The 23,201-nt window shown below is 46.1% G+C and overlaps 1 protein-coding gene across 1 annotated transcript; it reads right to left on the reverse strand.

Annotated features, from left to right (window-relative positions):
• Positions 1-7,488: 7,488 nt before the first annotated feature.
• On the reverse strand, positions 7,489-22,889 carry BRD3 (bromodomain containing 3; the record flags this gene model as incomplete). The annotated part of the gene is given in 12 exon segments (XM_079544839.1): positions 7,489-7,604; positions 8,406-8,534; positions 10,369-10,661; positions 11,189-11,363; positions 11,366-11,423; positions 12,260-12,451; positions 12,974-13,102; positions 16,497-16,868; positions 18,588-18,802; positions 19,406-19,553; positions 20,489-20,626; positions 22,689-22,889. Coding segments are annotated over 12 exon segments (2,166 nt in total).
• Between the last annotated feature and the right edge of the window lie 312 nt (positions 22,890-23,201).

The following is a 23,201-nucleotide window of genomic DNA, read 5'->3' on the forward strand; positions in this document are numbered from 1 at the left end:
TTTTGTGTCAGAAATCTGCACGTGGATGCGAAGCAGGTTTGCACAACCACAGGGCTGCGGCCAAAGCAGCGCAAGGGATGGGTCTGAGCGGCAGCCAGAGGTTTCTGTTGCTTTGTGCTGTCGGTGGCATCCCATGTTGGGTTGGAAACTTGCTTGGGATGTGAGAGCTGGCAGTGCCCAACTGGACCACGTGGATGGAGCGTGTTGAGAACTCAGCCTTCCAAACACTTAGCAGGAAAGGCGTGCTGCAGTTTCCCAGCAAAGTGTCCTGTCTGGTGCCAGTTTGGTGCTACAGAAACAAATGACAGGTGGCACTTTTGGAGCCGATGCAGCAGAGCCCCTCTGTAGGAAGAAAGCAGCACGCAGCTCCTGGAGGGCGCTCGCTGGGTGCTGCCTGCAGGCAGAGGTGGGCTGCAGAAGGAAGCAGCCTGCTGAAGGTTGCTCAGCATTTCAGTTTTGTTGCATGTTGTCACTTGGATGGATTTATGTGCTAATCCTGGTTGGGTGACATCTCTCGCTGTAGTAGATTTGGTGTGTACATACTGTGTTTGGCAGTGTTTGATTCAGCCAATGGAAGGCAAGGTCAGGCTGAGAACCACAGAATCACAGAATGGCCAGGGTTGGAAGGGATCTCAAGGATCATGAATCTCCAACCCCCTGCCACATGCAGGGCCACCAACCTCTCCATTTAATATTAGACCAGGCTGCCCAGGGCCCCATCCAACCTGATCTTGAGCACCTCTAGGGATGGACAGGGCATCCACAACCACTCTGGGCAGCCGTTCCAGCACCTCACCACTCTCATAGTAAAGAACCCAACCCAGCAAACACCCAAACCTTTCTTAAAAACAAAGCAGTACCATTTGCAGGGCTGTTAATTGCGTGCCCAGCACTGCAGTGTAACACTGGGCTGAAGGCACAGCCCTGCCTGGATACCCCATCCAGCAGTGCTGGGACACGGGTTCAGCTCCAGGCAAACCAGGACCCGGTGTTGACCTCAAGGTGGATCATTTACCTGCTTAAGATCAGGTATTTTGTTGTATTTATCTCAAACCTCTCCCTTTCAATATCATTCAAGCACTTTATTTTAACACAGTGAAGAAGAACCTTCTCCCCCCCCCCCCCCCCCCGTGTGTGCTGAATGCTGGAGCACAAAGGCACTGAGCAGCACACACCCTCGTTACCCTGAGACCATACCCAGTGGATGCACTGCAAACCACGGGCAGCTGTTTGTAATGTAACTACTAATGCATGTGTGCGTGTTTGGTGCTGTGTGCGTGTGCTTGTAAAGCTAAACCTGCTGAGATGGACCTCCGTGCTTCACCCACCTGCGTGTCGCTCCGTGCAGACGGAGCTCCACGGGACGAGCTGGGAAACGTTCTGATCATGTTTGCTCAACCTGGGAAGCAGAACTCAGCACGTGAGCTGGACTCAGGAAGCTGCTGGGTTGGGCAGAGCAGTGCCTGGGCTGCAGGACGCGGTGGGTGCTCCTAGAAATGGGCTCACGCAGTGCTCAGGGAGCACTGACTGCAGTCTGAAGATGAGGGAGAGCAACAGCACGTCCCCACCGCCCGCTGTTCCTTTGCTTTTCTTATAGAAAAAAAAAACAAAACACAAAAAAAACCCACATAGATTTATTTTTTTAATTTCGGTAAGAAAGATGACGAGGATCTTGGGTATAATCAGTCCTTTTTTTTGTTCACGTGGCTGGGAACCAAAATTCACTTTGAAGAGTCAAACTACTCAAGAGTGAAAACTTGAAGTGTGTGCCTACATTGTTCCAGGATACGACAGCATGGAGAAGTGTGACTTGTCCTCCCCCCCCAGTCCCTGGGTGTGAGTGCATTTTCCACAGCCGAGTCCCCATTAGTCACAGTAGCTTCGTGGAGTGGCTGCTATGAAGTGAGCGTTGCTGCAAGCAGTGGTGGTAGATGCACTTGTTGAAAATGCTGCTGTAGCCTCTTGGATAAAGTGCATTAAAATGGTTTGAATGCATCGCTCTGTGCACGCTTCTTAATTCTGCATCTTTAGCACCGTGGCACGCAGAAGCTGCTGTCACTGCCAGTCAGCCCCAGCAAGGCACTGCAGTGCCTGCCCATGGGGAGAAGCTGCTGGGGTGAAGGGGAAGTGCTGGAGATCACTGATGGAAGCAGTGAGCACATAGAGGGTTGTAAAGGCAAGGATGAAAAAGCATTTCCTTTGGAGGAATGACTGTCAGCACAGAGCTGCGCTGATACAACAGCAAAGCGAAACAGGTTTGCTGAAACCTTCGAGATCAGAGCATTTAAAGCCAGTGAGCAGGAACAGGGTTAGAGAAAGATTAACCCTGCTGGCTCCTGGCTGCTGTGACCCCTCTGTATAAATAAGGCACACATCCGAGAAAGCCAACGGAAAAAAACCACCTCCAGCAACCAGAATAGCTTTTGGCCACTGCACAGCAATGCCAGGAACTCTGCCCTGAGTGCGAGCACTGCTGCAGCTCCTCCTTCCCCAAATGCACCTCCTGTGACTCGGCTGCACCAGGGGGGAAGCTGGTAAGGAAACCCCCTCTGGTTCCTCCAGTTTTTGGGGGCTACAAAACAGCCAGCGTTAAATGTGGGTGATGTTTTCATCCTCTCCTATTGCAGGTCAGCTTCCCTCCATCGGATGCAGCTCTGACACAAACTGAGGAGGGCAAAACGTCATCCATCCCTTGGCTGCATCAAAGCAGCCCAAATCTCTCACCAAAGGAGAGGGGCATTTTGCCCATTGGGTGCTGAGCTGCCATGCAGAGGAGCTGCAGGCCACACTGGCAGCCCAGCATCTCCTGTGCCCTGCAGGCACTTCACCCATAAGTGCAGCACCAGCAGGGGGGCTGCAAACTGACATCTCCAGGCTCACAGTGCAGTTTGTTTATGCTCCTCTGTTAGCAGTGCTGTGCAGCTGATCACTACACCAAACCCTGCTGGCTTTCGGCTGGAGAAATGCAACACGAGGGGAGGCAGAGAGAGAGGAGAGGGGGACAGAGGGTGACAAACCACACACACAGAGCTGTTTTTCTTTTTATTATGAAAACAAAACAGATGCCCCAGGACCAGGGTCCATTACCAGTAACATCAAAGATTACTTCCTAACTTCTGTCTTTTTAAATTCTGTTGTGTTTGAGGCCAGCAATTTGCAATAAACAAGCTAAACTACTTACACTGACTTCTTTTTTTTCTCTCTCTTCAGTAACTGACATTTACAGGAATATACTAGAAATGGCACTAAAAAGTTTTAAGAAAGAGAGTTACGGTAAGTTTGCATGCACATCATACAGAAAAGTAACAGCTTTTGTTTTTAAATATTTAAAAAAAAAAAAAAAAAAGGAAAAAAAAAAAATACAAACAGCAAAATCATTTTGGATGGGTGATGCCAGTAGCAGGGATGAGCTCCCAGCGGCCTGTGCCGAACCCTAGAGCTGCTGGTTTATTTCTTTCTTTTAAAAACGGCGTTTAAAAAGATATGCAAATACCATTTCTGATTTAAAAAAATGCATCCCGTTGTTTGTTCTTTTTTTTCCACAAGCAGAAAACGCTGCTCGTGTAAGGAACCCTCGGCCCAGGTTTGCCTGCAGTTCAGCCCCAGTGGGAACTGCCCACGTGTTGGAATATATCTTAAAATCCAGCACGAAAAAGGTGGTGGTTTCTCTTTGCTGTGCCCCAATCCCTTCCCCCAAAGGCAAATTCACAACTGGTTTAAGAGCCCCCGAAACGAACTAATGAGGTCACTGCAGTCTGCTTCTACCACACAGCACATGGGAAGAGACCTCCCTGCTACCTAACCTGCCCCTATACACGCACACACGTGCCTGTGGATGTGGGGTGAGCGCGTGCATCTGCTGCAAACAAACAACAGAGCCCCAAACATCAGCTCTGCAGCCACAGACCCTGCAGGTAGGAAAGCTTCAAGGTGCAGCAGGACGAAACTGATGAGGTTTGGTCAGCAGAAAGCTGCTCTACCCAACAGATGTCAGGGGACAAAGCAGGGCTGAGCCCTGGGGTGTTGGTCTGGGCCCATTGAGCCTGCATGTGATGGGCTGCCCAAAAAACAGGCTGAGCTGACCATCAGAGAAAGCTCAGCCAGGCTTTAAAGGCGCAGCGATGCTGGTCGATGGCTCTGTTCAACGTAGGAATTTGTCAGCCAAACCAGCTTCAATAAAACCATACACGTGTAACCTATGAAATCACACTGATTTCACAGACACCTCCCCTGGAAAACAACGCTGCAAAAATCTCAGCTGTTTTTATTCTGAAGCTTAAAAACGTTATTTCAAATATTCTTTATACATTTGATCGCTTCCAAGTGATTTCATGGCATCCTACTGGCACGTCACGCCACACCAACTCAAATAAGTCTTCTATCCTTTCCGTTTCCAACTCAATTTAACAGCTGCTACTTATTACGGACTGAAAACACCTCTTCTTTCCTGGAGAGGCTCTGATCTGCAGGTACAGAAGCATCACTAATGGCACGTTGGGAGATAACAAGTGCTACAAACAACATGAATCCTAAGAACAACATTTTGCAGTGACCACTTGGCTTTTTCCTGAAACGAAGATTGTGTCAGAACGGATTTCTCCTGCAAGCTGCCATTTCGTGGGAAACACCTTTACTGCCATGAAAGCTTTCCACCCAGTGGAAGCTGAAGCCACCGCCTGTTGGGTGCTGCCTGCACAGGAGCTGCTTCTGTCCACAGCAACCATCACCTCACATCGATGGTGCAGCTCCAGTCAATGCACATGGGAAAGGATTTCAGCAGGGAGAACCAGGAGCCTGTTTGATCCGTGCTGTCGTGGCACTGAAGTGGTTGCAATTACTTTAATTAAAATACTGGTTAGTTTTGATAATGCACGTCTTAGGCGAAACGCAGGTGGAAACCAAGCCCATTATAAAAACAAACAACAAAGCTCTTAAGTAGGTGTATATTACATCTCCTCATAGTCCATTCTGAAAATATATTACTAAACATCTGTCTAGGGGGAGGTTTTTCTTTTTTGTAAGGGTGGAATGGAAAAAAAAAAAAATATATAGCAACTAAAAATAACTTTATTGTTAATGGAAAAATCATTCATTTCAGTAAGAATCAGAGCACCCTACAGCTCACCTGATCCCGACACGAAGGAAACTCCACCTGCAAAGACCTCCAGGGCTCCAACGGGCCCAGCACCCACTGACAGCACGGCCCAGGGATGCTGTGAGCAGCAGAGCTGCTTTCGACTCGCAGCTGAAAACGGCAGCTCCTTTCTACAGCTTCAGAGAGCGTGCAATGGTCACTGTGCAAAGACACAGAGCCACGCCAGCTGTGCGACCTGAACGGCATCCAGTGGTAGCAGAGCCTCGTGGGTACAGCCAGCAAGACAGCAGTTGATGGGCACAAAGTGACCGACAGCCACTCACCTACGTGAGAAATAAACACCGGTGCAACCTGCACCACTGGAGACCTCAGCAGGGTGAGCTTTGGGGCTGAGCCACAGCAGAGATGCAGCCATAGGGGCTGGTAGTGGGAGAAGGAAAGGCGTAACTTTCTGTTAAACTCTGTATATTTTCTTTACAATAAAAAGCTAAAAAGTTAAGAATTTACAATAAATTTCTGCCCCTCAGATTACAAACTTTATATAGTTACAGAACTGCTGTTTTCCTAAAACTGGATTATAAAATGAAAAATCAACACTGTTTCACACACAAAAAAAATAAAAATGGAGAAGGGGAAAGACACATGGAAATAATACAGACAATATAAGGTGTTCCATTAAGAAATTACATCTACCTGCACGTCTTCAAAATCTGTACAAAACAAGAAAGAAGGGGCTGGATTGGAAAGAGAGAGGACAGAAAACAAAACCCAAAGTGAACACACAAGACATGACAGAGCACCAGACACACAACAGGCTGGACCGTAGCACCTGGAGGTATGAAGTCCAGCGTATTTAAATAACATCTCTGTGTTCTTCTTCACCTGGTTTGAACCATATTAGAAGTCTGCATCATTTCTGCTGGTCTTATTACTTTTAGTGAGTTTTAAATGACCAATGTGTTTAATAAATAAAGTACTTATATATACACGTGAGACAGAAAACGGAGTGTATTGCAGCAGTGCAGGTGAAAACATTAGGCTGACTTGTAAGAAATTGCTAGCCTTAAAAAACTGCCTTCCCCTCATCCTCACCCTTCCCTCCCTCCCACCCACCCCCCCTTTTTTTTTTTTTCCCTTATAACTATAATTGAGGTAAACACTTCAGGATCTGGAAACCTGCACCCTGCATGACACAGAAGTAGCATTCCCTTTCTAGGAGCTCATTGCAGATACAAAGATAAAGGGTGGGAAAGAAACAAACGAAACCAAAACCAAGCAACAAAGCACACAACCAACATCCCTCTCTGAGTCCCCTGCCAGCTCAGCCTCAGCTGGGGCTCGAGTGCTCTTTTATTTTAAGCCCAGACTGAGGTGCTTGTCGTGGAGAAAGTACTTAAGCACGTGCCTAATAGTGAGCACACGGCTGCTCTTGGTCACTGCAGGCAGCGCGCCTCGAGGCCCAGCTGTACTTGCAGCCAGGAGGATGCTTTCAGTTACAGCACAAGCTTTCATAGAGAATGCCAATTTCCTGGAAATTATCCATTTGATGTTAAAAATAACATTCCCAAGAAACTTGGGTATCCTTTGCTCCCTTCTTATCGATGTATTCCCAAGGAAAATGGAAATTTGGAGTGCTAGGAAGCACACATACCAGTATTTGTATCGCTCATGTGCTGAGAATTAAATTCATGCTTAAATACCTTCCTCAACAGGTGCCTATGCCTCCACCAACAGTAACAAAAATGTTAGCAATCCACAGCACGTTGGATTTCTTCTTGTTTCTTCTTTTGTTTTTTTGTAAAAAAGATGATAGCATCTGACATTTCCATCACACCGTAGACTTTGAGGTTAAGAATCCTAGTGCTAATAAACAAATACACCAACTAGTTCCAAAGCTAACATCTTTTAGATACAGTACCATTTTACAGATTTCCTTGTGAGCCAGGTGGGCTTATTAAAAGAGAACAATGTGGGGAGAAGGAAGGGGCGGAAGGGAGACGTACTACAGACTCTGCAGAAACCTACTAGTCACCTCCTGCAAAGAGTTCCAAGTTCTTCCATTTTCAACCAAATTTCTTCAGTAAAAAGTGTATTTTAGAGACTTTATGCAAAGGGAACTGCTTGCCATAAAGTCTAGTCACGCACACGCAAAGATCTTCGGCCTATTCATTAAAAAAAAAAAAGCGCCCCTGGAAAATGGAAGATACCTTTTATAACACTGAATTAAAACAAAACAACAACAACAAAACCAACAAAAGTCAGAGAGGAAGAAAAAGCAAACAAACACCTGACCACCGTGGAACAAGAGCAGTACTTTAAGGAGAGAAAGGGACACTGCAGAGCATCGGTGAGGGTGATGTCCATTCTGTGCTGTTTGTGTAAGTGTCCTTAGCTCATTCTGAATCGCTGCTGTCTGAGCTGGAGCCGCTGGAGCTGCTGCTGCCTGACTCGGAGGAGCTGCTGCTGCTGAGCCGGGAAGGGCCCCCAGAGGGAGCAGAGCCAGATTTCTCTGCGGGAAAGAAGGCAGCAAAGTGGTGACTTCCAAGGAGCTGAACTCAACAGAGAAGGTTTGCCAATGGCTTTTGTTACCCACAGCTTCATTCATGGCTTCGTTTTGCCTAGACAGCTTATTGACCCACTGACTTTGCCAGCTGGAACAGTGCCCGGCCCAGGGGACAGCGGGGTTTTCTGATGCTGCAGGTGGCCATGAAAGTTTGGGCCCTGCATTGGAGCACTGCAGTGCCCTCCACAGGGCTCCAATGCAGAGCCCAGACTTTCATGGCCACCAACAGCTGTAAAATGCTCCTAGCAAGGTGGCACAGAGTGCCCAGGCAGCTGTACTCACTGCCTGCTGTGATTCAGGGCGAAGTGGAAGCAGCTCAATTTGCCCTGGAATAACCTTTCATCCCATCTTTCACACTACTGCACTATGAGGTGGCTTTTTCAATCCCACCGTGGAGAAAAATCACCTATTCAACATGCTATGGTACAGGTTTACTGTGATACTGTATGAACAACCCTGCAGAGACAAACAGAGCAGCACATCTTGCTCCGAAGTTTGAATCACCTCTAAGACAGGTCCTGTTTACCACCAAGAGGAGTTTCCAACAGGACAGGGATTGTAGCAAACCCCAAAGAGCAGCTCAGGTGCCCAGCAGTAACTTGCTGTGCCCACACTAATGACAGACTGGGGGAACTCCCATAGATAAACCCAAGGCTACACAGAGGCAGCAGGTTGGCCTTAGTGAAGACAACTACCTGCACACACAGCTTCCCAGGCATCAGCAGCACACAGAACCACAGCCATTACCTTTCTTTGCAGGTTTCTTGTTGTTGTTTAACTGCCCACTGACATCCTGTAGCCGTTTTTCTAGTTCTTTCTTCTTTTCCTGAGCTAACTCCTCTTTAGACTTTGCTGCTTGCTTTTTTCCACTTGCAGCTGTGGAAGAGGAACATACAGTTTCTGAAACCGCATTGTTGAGGGTGCAGAAAAGGGTGATTGCTATTTCACAGGGCACGTAAGTCTGCGCAAACACTTTGCAGTGAAGCTGCTCAAATCAAGTGACCACGTAGCAACTACGCATCTCAGATAAAGGACAACACGTGAAGTTGCCTAGATCATCAGTCACCATCACCCTGTAACATGCACTTTTTGAGAGAGGCCTTCTGGAAAGCGTTCCAGGAGACAGAAATACATCTGTGCAATAACCTTGTGGTTACAGGTTATTTACCAGCCAGTTATATGCTCAATAGTTACACGTTTGTTATTACAGAATTGTTACATGGGCTTTCTGCCCTGTAAAATACAGTGTCCCATTAAATGCTGTCAGGAGGAAGCAAGCATCTGCCATTAAAACTCAAGACACCTCACGTGAGAATAGATTGCTTTAAAGTTGCTTGAAATATAAAACCAAACAAAAATTAAAAACCAGCAAAGGCTGGCAGACAACAGGAATGTAGCTGCCTCGGTCAGGACGGAAATGGTGAGGAGTAACAGCAGTGCTAATGCTTCTGAGCAGAAGAAATATCACTCACAAGAGTAATTGAACACAGGTGTTGGCCAGTATCGGAAGCAGACGGGAGCCAGATATTTTGCCTGATCCAGCAAGGAAATGCCTATATTTCTGCACACTGCTTTCAAGCAACTTTTTTTCTCTTTTCCTTTAAAGGGAAACTGGAAAGCAAAGTCCTAAGAGGGTGCTTGAGAACACTGAGCACCACAATAGGCAGCAGAGAGCAGGAGAGTCTGGGGAAGGTCATGCATCCGCATAGTGCCTGCTGAGCGAGCACAACAGCTCAGGGCATGCTGGGCTCAGAGCAGTGGACAGACATCTGAGGTCATCTGTGTTACTCCAAAGCAAAAGGATGCCTCTCGTCCCTAGCAACTCTGGAACACGTTTTCCTCAGCTACTCCAGAATTAAAGGACTTGGGGGGGAAAGAAGAAATCAAACCAGCGTAGTGAAAAGCAAAAAGAAGGGTCAAAGACTGTGTTTTGCTCAGGTGACCTGGAAGTCCTGTGATAACAAAATAGAGGTGCTCTGCAAGAGTCGTGAGTAGCTTCTGTGTTATATTCTTATCAGAACAACTTCCCTCTTAACCTATGAATAGAGGGACTGAGCCAGGATCACCTCAGGTAAGTGACATGCTACTGCTATTCAGCTGGGGCTCCATTCTCAAGGGGCTACAATTCACTCTGTGGTTGAAGCACAGAAAAGCCTGTACCATACTGCACAGTACACTCCCCAGTGTATTAACATGCACCTCCTTATCTGACATATTAATACGTGGTAGGACTAGCAGTTCTGTGGCAAGCATACAACTCAGACACACCCAGAATGCTTACCTTACCCAAGTAAATGTGTGCAATTCATTAATTTCCTTGGTGTTTGGGTTTTAAACAACACTTCCTTCCTTCCTAATTAGATGGTAAACTACTCAGGGTAAGAAACTGATCCTTCCACATATATGCATGTTACACACAACATAATGAGACTGAAACTGTATTGCTTATCTAGAACGCAGAAGGCACTAAAGATATCACACAGGTCTTGCAGAGGAATGCAACGATCCCCCCAAGTCTCCTTGTGAGGGCCATTATGTGAAGAAAAAAACCCAAAAAATTCTGCCATTTTCTCAGGTAGAAAAGAATCTCTAAAGATCCCAGTCATCACATACCCAGCAGCTGGATAAGAGAATCCCAACACACGTGCCCTGACTCCAAAGCTGAGCCCAAGGGCTCGTGAAGGACTGTGTGCCCCAAGAGGTAACTTACAAAATGGTTTCCTTTGTTTTTTCTGTAAACAAGATTTCACGTATCTCTCCAGTTCTCGCAAAGTTGTGGGCTTCAAGGTTTCAAAATCTATTTCTATCTCATCAGGATTGGAGTCCCTGAGGGAAGGTTCTCGTGACTGGATGATGTGCACCACTCTGCCCAGCTTCTCCCCAGGCAGGCGGTTGATGTCCAAGCTGAGCTGTCGTTTCTCATCATAGGTCATGGGCAGGCCTTCCTCCTCCTCATCCGAATCATAGGTTGCAGATGCCTGTTTTCCTCCTTTCTTGGGCTGCCTGGGGAGATTGGCAAGCATGGAAACATTCATGGGCATATAAGGAGCAAAGAACTCTTTCTTCTACTCCCCTCGTAACAAACATCCCAATGTTTTTGGCTTTGAACCTCTAGCCAGACAGCTTGAACAGCACCACAACTTTTGGAAAAGTTCAGAAATCTGAGATAAGCTGCTCTACTCCAATTATATTTTAGTGCTGTGAGGCACGACAACAAGCCGAAGCAGCAGCAGGGGGGGGCAGAAACGAAACAGCATGTTATTGCTGGCTGGGTAAAAAGGCAAAACCTTATCTGAGAGCGACTAGGCAGGGATTCTGAAAGAGTCAGAAGGTGGAAATGTGATGGCTGTGCTGCCAGCCCCAACTTGAAAACTCCCTGAAGCTGTCTGTAATGGAGATGCTGTTCGATGGTGAGTTAACCATGCTGACAACCGAGCTTCACCAGGGAACAACAGAACAGGAGGGACAGAGCTGGGCTGAGGGCTCTTTGTGTTCCCACTTAAGGCAACGTGCAGGAGACAAGCTCTCACCTGCTAGCTGTGGTCGTGCTGTTTGCCTTTTTAGCCGGGGCTTTCTTCTGCTGGGTTTGCTTTGGTGGTTGAGCCACCTTAGGCTTCTTCTCCTCCTCAGCTTTTACTTTGTGCTTTTCTTTTTCCTTCTCTTTGTCTTTCTTTTTCTTCTCTTTTTCCTTCTTCTCTTTTTTTTCTTTGGTTTGTTCACTGGTGCTTGGGACAACGCAGCTAGCTGCTCATGGACTGCCTTTAGCTGGAAGAGAATGGTGAAAAAATAAATCAGACTTCAAGGCAAGAAAACTGATGCCTCCACGTACTCTTCCCTCCATATCCTGGACATGTAAGTATATCTCAAAGTTAGTAAGCCTGCAGACTGAACTTAGGAAACTCTGATCTGAACTTCTTCAAAGAATGCAGTGCAGGTGTGCAGAAGCTAACTGATGTGAAAACTTAACTCTTGCTTCACAGGAGGCAAATAAAATAATAGCTTTGTCTAGAGTGCTGACAAGGTGGGCTCTGAAATGCTAGGTTTGCTTCCTACTACCTTGCTCTGAGACACTGGACAGGGTACTTTATTAATGCTTGGTTACATTACAGCAGCACATACAACCACTGTAGCAACTCTGTAGCAACTTGCACTCTACACGAGCATAATAAGAAAAGCTATGGCTTATGGTCTTGCAATCACAACAGTCAAAACAGTTCATTCTATGGAGTACACAGTGAAAACTTGCCACAGGAAGCTTGTGACAGATTTTTTTGTGCTTGAGCTCTCATACTAAATGGATCTCTCAGTGCTTCCCAGACTCCTACTGTCGATGGTGGCTGAATACTCTGGGATGCCCAGAAACAAACCCAGAGCACCAGCACTGAGAATGGTTATCTCAAAGAAAATCAACATCGCATCAAAAGTGCACTAATTATTTCCCTGCTGAGAGCTTTCCTCTTTGAGCTGGCAGAAGGAGTGATCTCCCTGCTGCATCTCAGGCTAGCTGGGATTTTTAAGAACTAAATTAAATCCTCCTTCCTGCTAAGCCCTTTTCTACTGCAGACACACACATGCACACACAGCTTGGCCACTACAGTAACCTGCTCCTGGAGCTCTGCCAGCCGAGTGGCTCGCTCTTCTTCCGAGTCTGAGCTGTCTGAGTCAGAAGAGCTCTCCTCACTGCTGTGGCTGCTCTCTGTGCTTTTGCTCACAACTGGTGCTGTTGGAGGAGGAGGAGGAGGGGCCTCTGCAGGCTCATCAGGCATCTTTGCAAACCTCATCTCAAAGACATCCTACAAGAGAGAGGGGAAAAACGGGTGACAAAGGAGCCTCACCCACAAAGACCTCATTCTGGTCTTTCAAACACAGCAGACACATTAGCATAGATCAGGGTCTTACTGCACTAAATAAGGTGCTGTAATAATGAAAGATGATGAGCTTTCTAGAACATGGACTGAAATCATCATAGTAAGAAACAGCTGCCCCTCTATTGAGGGGCAAAGTTCAAGGCTTATCCAAGACTTGGCAGGGGAAGCTTTCTGAATCTCCACGTTTTGTGGCCCAAGAAAGCATTCCCATTATTCTATATGCCAATGATTGTGAAATTTTAGGAGTGGGACGTGGCATTGGGCTACGCCATGTGCAGAGCATGACATTTCTGCAGCAGAGGGCATGAAAAGGCTCTTTTCAAGGGCTGAAGGAATCACTGACTCACCCCCAATGATGCCAAGAGCAAATCCATGCTCGGATCTCTGAATGGACACCTCACAGCTGAGCTAACAGACCCTGAAAGATGCATTTAGCTACACCATTACCTGGAGCTTCCTGGCCATGGCTACCACTTCGTGGTCTGGAGGATTGTACTTGTAACAATTAGAGAACATTAACCGAATATCTGCTGCAAAACCTTGTGCATCCTGGTATTCCCGACTGTCCATCTTTTTCTGCAAGCAAACAAGCCAAAGGAGAAGGGGAGATAAAGCCATAAACAAAAGGCATTTTGAACAATTACATGGAAGACACGTGCATCATGGAGAGAGCTCAGAACAACTTCAACAATCACATCTGTCTAAGAGAACAGTAGTTTGATCAGGCTTATTAGTTTCCAAATAACATTTAGAGTCACTGCTTTTAAAAAGAAGTAAACAAAAACCAGACAACTAAAGCTAACATGGTTCCACAATAGTTTAAACTCTCATAATTCTAAATTTGGGTTATTTTCTTTGTTTTTAAACAATACTCTGCAAGTTTGTCAGTGCCCATAGTTTGTTAGAGAGCCATTTAGAAAACATTTACTGGACCAGAAACTAATGTAAGTAAAGCAAAGGACAAAAGGACAGGAGGTCAACAGTTACAACTAAAGGAGCACCCTCATTTCTACATGCTGCTTGGGTATGTTTACTGCATAAATCTGAAAAGGCAAAAAAGATGGCTAGCACCTAGTCTGACTAACACAAAACACTTCTCTTGGTGATGTCTACAGCCAGACAGGCACGTAGAGTTAAGCTACCAAAGCAACTCTAGATTTAATAAAGTCCGACTGAGAGATACAGAATTTGCCCTTCATGAATCTGTGCCTAATGTTATTTTCTCACTGCAGTGAGGATAACTACCAGGGACTAAATATTTGCACCTTGATCCTCTCATTTTCCTCACCATCATCCACTTCTCTTGCTGCCTGGGACTGAATGACTTGGTTTAGAAAACAATTCACAGCACTCCTAGCACTTAATTGATTTTATGCATGCATTACTACCACATATAAAATCTTAACTCCAATTACTCCTTCCAAAAGGAAATTTAAAGAAGGTTAACACTAGATTTCGTTTGCATTTTAAAGAGTCTGAAGGAACTCATTGCTTGCCAAGTGCTTGCAGGCCTCCCTTTTGCATGCCTCGTGCATCTGCATCCCCCAGTGAAGGGAAGGGGCTGCCTGACATGCAGCAGACAGGATGGGCAGATCCATCCTCCATCACAGCAGAAGGCTCAAGGTCTGCAGCTCACACCTAAGTCTCAACCCAAGCAAAACTCCCACTTGCCCAATGGAAGCAACAGATGTTTCATAGCTCCATCGTAGATACTGGAAACACCTTGAATCATTGCAACGAATGCTAAAGCTGCTTTGGTTCAGAAAAGGGCAGAATTTCACCTCCAAGGATGCACTGGAGGGGGCTGCACTCCTGCAGCATCTCAGCCCACTGTACCACAGCCAGCTGCCTGTCAAACTTGTGTCACGAGAGCTCATTTTCTTGGTAACAATAAAGGAGGAAAATCCTCTGAACCGCAGCACAGAGATGGGAAGGGAATTACGTTTGTGCCTCTCCTGTCTGAAGAAGAGCTGGCCCTGTTTGAAAAGTGTCTCAGGCCAACCCCAAAGCAAAACAATATGGTTCAAACGAGAGGGGCTGTTTATTCTAAAATACATCTTCCTTTGTGAAAGGCCTTTTTGATCCGCTGTATTTGTTTGGCACACTCAACGGCTGATTACAGCCTGCGAAATACATTTCAGCATCTAAGGCTTTGCTTTCATCCAAAACCAACAGTTTCATAGCCCAACAACATTTTAATCTGTGGATTTTTATTTTTTTATTTTTTTATTTTTTTTTTGCTTTCTTGTAAAGAAAAATTAACTTGACAAAAGAAAACAGATTTTAAAATTATGCAACAGAATATATTTGGGCTATAAACTCATTTCGAGATATTCAGCTGTTAACTATTTTTTTTTTCCCCCTTACATTTACAATGGCAAATCAGAAATCATAGACAGCAGGACTGGAGGGGCTGGGAAGGCAGCTACAAAAATCTTATTTCTCTCAGCAATCAATGGTATTGTTCAGTATCCTTTAATGTTCAGAAATGTTTCCTAATGTCTAGCCTCTCCTGCTTTAAAATAAGCCTTGTCCTGCCCACAAAGGATGAAGAGAAGACATTGTTCCCACCCTTTCTGCATCAATCTTTTACAAGTTTGAAGACGCAATACGGCCCCTTTTTGTCTTGTCCAAGGACCTCAGAGCACAACAAAATGGAAACCTGGGATCTTCCTCTCCCAGCAGAATATCAGTGAGGCACAAGTGCTCCAGCTTCCCAAACAACTACCGTCAACTCAGCCCTTATCCCACCTTTGTACCACTTGTTTCAGGCTCCCACTTCTTGCCTGCAGCTCAACTCACCCTTCTTATTCTCGTCTCTCCAAGGAAATTGCTGCAGGCCTTTAGCAAAGCTTGGGTAAAACCCAATCAATAACAATCAGGACTTAGATAACAGCTTCCAGACATCTGCCCTCACAACAGCCCTGTGGGGTAGGTTAAGCATTATTCTCTCCATGTAATGGTTGGAAAAACAAAGGCACAGAGCCGTGGGGAAAACTGCCAAAGACCACGGTATCAGGGCAGTTAATAACTCAGACACCACTAACTCTTTATCTAGCCCTCAGCAAGGCTGTGATGACTATTCTGTCACCACCTTAAAACAGAGTAGCTGCAGTAAGAACCACTGCAGCACCACAGCCAAATGGCATGGCACACCAGAGCACTGCAAACTGCTTGCCAAGGAACATATAAGGCACCAGGAATGCAGCTGCTCTTTAGTCAGCCAGGCCTCTGAGACAATCCCACACAGGGGCCAAGCTGGGTGCACAGCTCATCCTGGCACGCTCCTGAAAGCCAGCAAACACACCTTAACTTTCTGCACGCAGAAGAAAGTCTCATCTCCACCAACACTGATTCCAATGGACAAGAAGGGAACTAGAGTAACACAGCTGTCCTCCACAGATATTTAGAAGGGACTCAGAGAAACTTCCCAGTCTACTGAGAAAAACACACTGAGTACTGGACCACACTAAGCTAAGGTCCTGAAGAGGAAGCTTGAACCACATAAGCATCACATTATTTCCTCCCCTCACCTAAACACCAGTTGATCTTCATGCTCCAGCTGGAATTGCTCAGCGTAAGCCTATCTAGACCACACATCATGCCAACAACTAGCCAGGCAGCAGCTTCTGGAAATGGGATACTATCAATTGAATCCTATGAAATACAGCACCTCTTCTTCTGAGTGCAACATAATCCCAATGACACAAGTGTAAACAGCTGGACTGTTCACAAAGAGGAGAGGATGCCAGACAGTGTGCTTTGTAGGGCAGAAAAAAAAAAAACATCCCAGATTATGGGGGAAAAAAAAAGGAGAGGGTAAGGAAACAAAATATAAAAATATCCAGACAACATCCAAACGGTTTTCATTTTCCACCCTTGTCCCTTCCCTCCCCCACCAGAAGGAGTCAGTCCTCTGCAACCAGAGGGCTGAGATATCCTGCAAGAGAGGTGGTAAGCGTAGACGTACTTTAACAGTACTGAGATCCATGGGGTGTTTGATAATATCGTGATAGTCATGTAATTCCAAGGCCTCTGCATCCACGGGCTTGTAAAAGGGCCATGCATAGGCCGCATGCTTCTTGGAAAGCATCTCCTTGAGAATGCTGTCACAGTACTTGAGGTGCTCAGACAGTTTGCCCTTCTTCCCCGCATGCTGGGGGACCTCTCCGTCCTCAAGGTCTTTCTTTGGTGGTTTGATGGGCCGGCCGCCGCTCTCCCTCCGAGCGATGATTTTGGCCTGTTTGGGGTCTGAGAGGGGCGTGGGGGACTCGCTCCTGCTGGCAGTGATCACAGAGGTGGTGGGGGTGGTCGTGTCCGCTTTCCGCTTCACTCCCTTTTTCTGAAACAGCAAATGGAGAGAGCTGATGAGTAAACGAGCCCGGTTCTCAGACAGAGCTAGGAGAAACCTAGCACAATTCATCCTCATTCCTGAGATCTGCCTTGTCCTCTGACAGAAAACGTGATCATTTCACTGGGATAAACGGGACTTGCGACTAGAGGCTTCAACGCGCAATTCAGTGACAACGACACGATGTGCTGCTGCATGTCATCTGAGCCACAGTAACCAGCCATCTGCACATCTCCAACCCAACCCCAAACAGGATGCAAAACACGTAAACTCTACACATTTCACTGAGATTTAAACTAAGGACTCTTACCTCATGTTTGCCAAAGGAAAGGAGTGCGCCCAGTCGATTACTGCAGCTCAGCTGATGCATGGTGACTTAGTAAGTGTCAGTAACTTAAGCACATGTCTGAGTCCCCAGTGGCAGGATCAGGCTATAAGTTCTGAACCAAAGCATATTAATCACCAAAGACCTATGATCCTTCACTCCCTTTTACTTAGTGAATGTGCTAAGGCAGATTGTTCGTTACGGACAAGAGTTAAGAATGGAATGATTTCGTTTCGAGCAAATAAAACACACATCCCACGTTAATTCAAGCTGTTACTGTCCAGTCAGTTCTTTCTTTTGCTCCTATGGAGGAGCAATTCTGGAGGAAACAAAAAAAGAAAAAAAAAAAAAAAAGGAAGGAAAAAAAAAATCAAATAAAATGGTCCCCAAGGAAATCTAAGGCAAGTCTTAAGTAAATCCCAAGCAGGATTATCTTTGCAGTACATATTTGCATATTTTTGCTTTTGGGTTCATCCTTGAATTTTGAAACTAAAGTGATTCTCAGAAGCAAATGATTTGGTCAGACATTGCATTATGAAACAGGCTCCTGAAGAGGACAGCTGTGAGATCAGATTTACAACATCCTTAAGTAATTCCCAGCCTGTTGGGTGAAACAGGGAAAACAAATTCTGTGGCTCCTCTGGCCCATGCAACCTTAAATCAAGAATGCTGATGCTTCTGCACTTAAATTCTTATGGCAGAGAACAAAAAAATGTTATCTAACGTACGTTTTTATCTCTTTTTAAAGCAGTATACAGCTTGCTAGGAAAACTGCAATTATTTAAAGCAACATTTTCACTTACACGTAAATTAACATAGCAAAACACCATTGACACCTCCCAGAAGGTTACTCAGTAAGGAAGACAAAATTAATGTACCCAAAACCTGCAGGCAACACCAATCTCCTCCAGCTGGAGTGGCAGGCTTGTCTTGAACTGGTTTACAGCAGAGAGAAACAATCCTGTGCTGGAGTGTGCAAATCTTAAAGGAACAGTCCCAGGAAAAATCAGAGATTCAGTTGGAGGGAAAAGATGCTTTGGGTAACATAGATCAAAATGGGAGAAATCTCCAATAGCCTTCTGATTCATGAAGCATCCGCCCCGGCTAAGGCTATGGTCAGATAAGAGCTTGTAATTGAGTTGGAGCAATTATAGTCAACACCACCTGAGTTGGGCTGTGGTAAAACTGGCAAAACTTTGCCCAAACCACTCAAACCCAAGAGCAAGCACTCGTCTGAGCACATCCCAAAGGGACAACGATGGCCAGAGAAGCAAGGAGTCAAACGCCAAGAGAAATACTGCACGTAACCAGCAACGAGGGGATGAAATTAAAGCACTGCTTAGCAATATTGCTTTGTGAAGAGGAAGAGGCCAAGTTCTGTTTACCTTGACTACCGGCGGCGTAGGAGGAACCACGGGCATTATTGGAGCAGCAGGAGGAGGGGGAGCAGCGGCAGGTGGGGCAGTGACAGGTGGGACATTAGCAGTGATGGTTGGCACAGGGGTGGCAGCGATGACGGGCGTCTGAGACACGGCTGGAGGGACGCTCTGGAACGGGGCCGGCGGGGAGACAGAAGACACGGCCACTGCTTGCTGTGCTCCTTTCAAAGGACAAAGTGAAAACACATTGTGACGTACCGACGGTTACAAGTGCTGACAAGACATGGGGAGCAAAGTGACAGTGGTGCTGCTGTACCGGGCAGTCAGGGGCTTGGCAAAATTGGTCCCCAGTTCACGGCCACAGGAAGAGCACACAGGACACCGAGTGAGATTTGCCTGGTGCTGTTACTCAGGGTCCAACAAGAACTGAAGAATCAATTGCTTGACCTGAGTCTTCCTACCATGAGCTTGAGGCCAGCCCAGTGCAAGCAAAACGCACCACACCTGCACACATCTACCTCCCTCAGCTCTCTGTGCCTTGGTTTCTTCTTTGCTTACAGAAAGCAACAGCACTGCCCTTCCCCACTGATGTGCTGTGCAGATGGATGCATCACAGATATTCATATGACAGAGTGGCAGTAAGACAGACAAGGCCTGAAACACTGGGTGAATGTTATCTAGCCATCTCTCACTCCACTGCTCTGTTAGACTGCACAGTTCCTTTCCCAGCCTCCTCACCATGTGCAAAATCAAACAGCTTGGAACATGGGTCAGACCTTAGCAACAGGCTTGTAACATTTACTGACACCAGACCAGGGAAATACCTGCACTCTGTGAGCCCACCGATGGTTTACGACCTTTGCCTTTAGGAACTGGGGGTAATAATTCGACTTCCTCCTGAGGCATCTGAGCAACCTTCTGCAGAAATATCTTCTCAAGGGCTTGGGCCATCAGGACGATGTCATCTGTGGGCTGCAGGAAGAAGACAAGCCTGAGCTGTGTCATCCACACATCAGAAGGTACAAGATCACACTTTGAAATCCCCAGCGATGCTGCCCTTCAAATAAGTGATAGCGCCCAATTCCCTGATAACAAACAGATTAGCTCTTTTCTCTCCTTGCATGCAACTCTCCTGCTCTTCTAATCTAGTGCAGAATGTAATAATCACAGCCTTTAAACATTTCATCCAGAGAATATCAGGACTTCCAGCAGAAGCCCGATAACTAGCATCAGTGTGGAAGCAGAAAACTGGAACAGATGAGCCATCCTCCCTGCTTGCCAACAGGTCCCAGAGAAAAGTGTAAACATATAGCCTGTGGTTCAAACTAATTAACTTGTTTACTTTAACTTGCTTTCCAACATGGGTCAACGATGACAAGCCATTGCAACAAAGAATAACAGCTTTTAACAACCTAACAAAGCAGCAAATAAGACAAATCCAAAACATTAATAGGCAATTCAAAGATGTGTAAGTATGAATGAGATACAGGACAGAGTTTAGCAGCTTACTGAACTGCTCTCTGCAGGAGACACTGCTTACTGCTAGACAACTAGTGCAACACAGCATTAACAGCCCACAAAACACCTGCAGAGTATTACACAAACTTCAGCTCATCCTGAAGAGTTCCTAAATGAAAATGAATCAAAACTTGCTATGCAACTCCAAAACAGAAATGTGCCTTATAATTATATGCATATTTGCCATTTTAACTACTGCAAGGGAAGAAGGACATGGCAGAAAGACAGCTCTGTGCATTTCAAGTGATGCAGTTCCAACTGGTGGCATCTTGAATCCTTGCAAGGAGGGCCTGCAGCACAGAGGAGATGCCCTGTTTAAAACTTGTGCTGTAACAACTTGCTTTTTTCCTAGGCAGTGCCCCAGCTAGGTGCTTGTCTAGGCTTTTTACCTTGTTATAAATATAACAATTTGTAAACATGGTGTTGAAATCCTGCATACATTCACTGGCACTCCAGTAATAGTTATGTTCCAGGCGTTTCTTGATAGTCCCCATGTCCATGGGGTTTTTTATTATTTTGTGATAATCCTGTTGGAGAAACAGGAAAGATGTTACATCTCCTGACACGAGAAAAAAAAGTGCACCCACATCTCACTCCCAGCTTTCTCCTCATACCCTCCCCAAAACACACATCCCCATTTTTTTCTTTTTGCAAATACCATTTTTACTTCCGTTTTCTAATTCATAGCTTATCATTATTATGAACTTAATTAGAAAGCATCAGAACCCCCTCTATAACAGCCAGCTTTTCCCAGCTCCCCCAGTACACACTCTAGCACACATACAAGTGCCTACTTGGACATGACCAGCTTTGTATAAGGACAGCTGGACAGGGAAGGCAGTAACAGCAGTATGTGGAAGAAAACACGCTTTCTGAGCAGCTCTCCCTTAAGCTGTCTGCAGCCTCAGTACCCCTTAGTGAGGCTGTGGATGGTGTTCCAGATGATGAAGGCTGGCACACTTCACAGCCAGCTAACACCGCAGTGATGCGATTCACTCTCACATCAGACCAGAAGCCGGGGAAGCAGGGATAGCACTAACTTTGGCTGGCTGTTCAGTTGAACTGAGGACTGGCAGCAATTTGGGAAGCAGCATTTCTGCCTGCCTTACTGCAAGACTGTCTTTAGACACTCAGCACTTACAGAAGTTTATCAGTGGCAGCGCTGGCCAAGACTGCGCTACGATTTCCAGCGACTGTCTTGAAATGGTCTCCAAAGGATTCCATGCGTTAACCTAATTTCTCTCTGGGCTGGACTCAAGCATTTGCAGAGGCTGTGATTAGTCTGGAGACACTCTAGGCACGCGAGGTTACATGCTGTAATTTTCTCATTCCGAAGTGAGGCAGCAGTGCCTCTCACTGCATGCGAGCACGAAGCCACACGCAGCCCCTGGCCACTCTCAGGCGCAACCTGAGAAACCACTTTTTTTTTTTTCCAGGACAGAAAAGGCAATCCTGCTGGTTACTGGACTTGTGCAGATCTGATTTAGACCACATGTGAAAAACAATTATTCTTCCAACTGACTCCTCCTTCAAATTCTCTGGTAACCTGCCCTAAAACCACTTCAAAACGCTTCGCTGAGAAACAAAATCCACAAAAAGGTGACACAAAAGAGCAAAGACTGAGTGGAATCTTCTACACGTGTGAAGTGTTTCACTCTTTTGCCTCGCACTTTAAATAGCACCCATCAACAAGATTACCGAGTTCAGAAGACTCCTGACCCAGTCCATAAAATTAGGTCATAACCTGAGGTAACTAAAGCTCTGCACATCTCACATCCCAGAGCCTCGCGCCTTGAATCCTACATGCAATCCTCCTGTTCAAAGCAGTCAGAATAGATTTGCAGTGGCCCGCCTGGAGGGATGGACAGCAGGGTAGATGGGGGGCACTGTGTTTAATTTGACAGGTGAGTAGGGGCTTGCCTCCACTGCTGAGATATTTACATCCACAGGACCACTTTGAAGAAGTAAATGTTAAGTGGTTCTGTTCACTGGAAGAAAGCTTATCAGAAAACTTTGTTCACTCATGAATAACCCGGCTGTCTTGTACTCTCTGGTCTGACGGAGACAGGATATACATAATTAAGCCCAGGAGGCAAATAGATAAATGCAACTGGTCTGTTATTTGTGCCTCCAGTACGGCATCTGAAACTATTTTGCTCCAAAGTATTAGCATCTCCCTCAACACCGAGGTCACCAGCAAACTGAGGAAGGTCCAGAGGAAGCACCAACGACACTGAGTCCAGTCAAACGCACCACAGAGCACGGGCTTCCAGTCTGTCACTCAGATTGGACAGAAGTGGGACAAGGTGTGAGAAGATGTAAGTGCAGGTAAGCCACAGATGAAGCACTATGCTTCAGTTACTCTAAGGCAGCTTGCCTGTGCGTTGTTCTCCTCTACTAAGTGAAGGAGTGATTTTCTCCTTCAGAGACCTGCACCTCTCCAGCTCTGAAAAGCAATCTTTAAGTTGGGTGAGTCTGAGAATATTCGAGGTAATCACCAAAAGCAACCTGAACCAACGATCAGAAAACCGATCTAACTCTAACACAGCTTTCCAAGAACACAATACAGAGAACATGACAGATACGTACCGGTAAATTCAATTTAATTGCATCAACAGGTTGGTAGAAAGGCCAAGCAAACTGATGTTTCCATAAGGTCTTTACAACAACATTTTGCATATACTGCAATTGGTTGGTCTTCCGGCCAGGCTTATTAGGATTAGTGACCTCTGGAGGTGGTGGATTCACAGGGCCCTGAGGAGCCTGAATTGCTGAAGTGACTGTCGACATCTTCCTGCTCGTGCTCTCACTCGCTGTCACAGCAGCAGCAACTGGGAGATCCTCCTTCTTCCTTTATGCTCCCTGAATGGGACTGACATCCCATTTCCAGGGTCCAACCATGCAACCTAAAGCAAACGAGGGGAAGAGGACAACATTTAAGTGTTGATATTCATTTGAAGTAGGCATATCCAAACACTACCAATAGTAGAAATGCCTCAACTGAGGCCATTTACCCTACCTGCCTCATCTTCCATAACAAACTTTGTTACCTTGATGACGAACATAGCTCAAGACACGACAGAGAGCGGGAACAGCAATTCC

The sequence above is a fragment of the Tetrao urogallus genome (assembly GCF_951394365.1).
Source record: "Tetrao urogallus genome assembly, chromosome: 19".
Classification (NCBI taxonomy): domain Eukaryota; kingdom Metazoa; phylum Chordata; class Aves; order Galliformes; family Phasianidae; genus Tetrao; species Tetrao urogallus.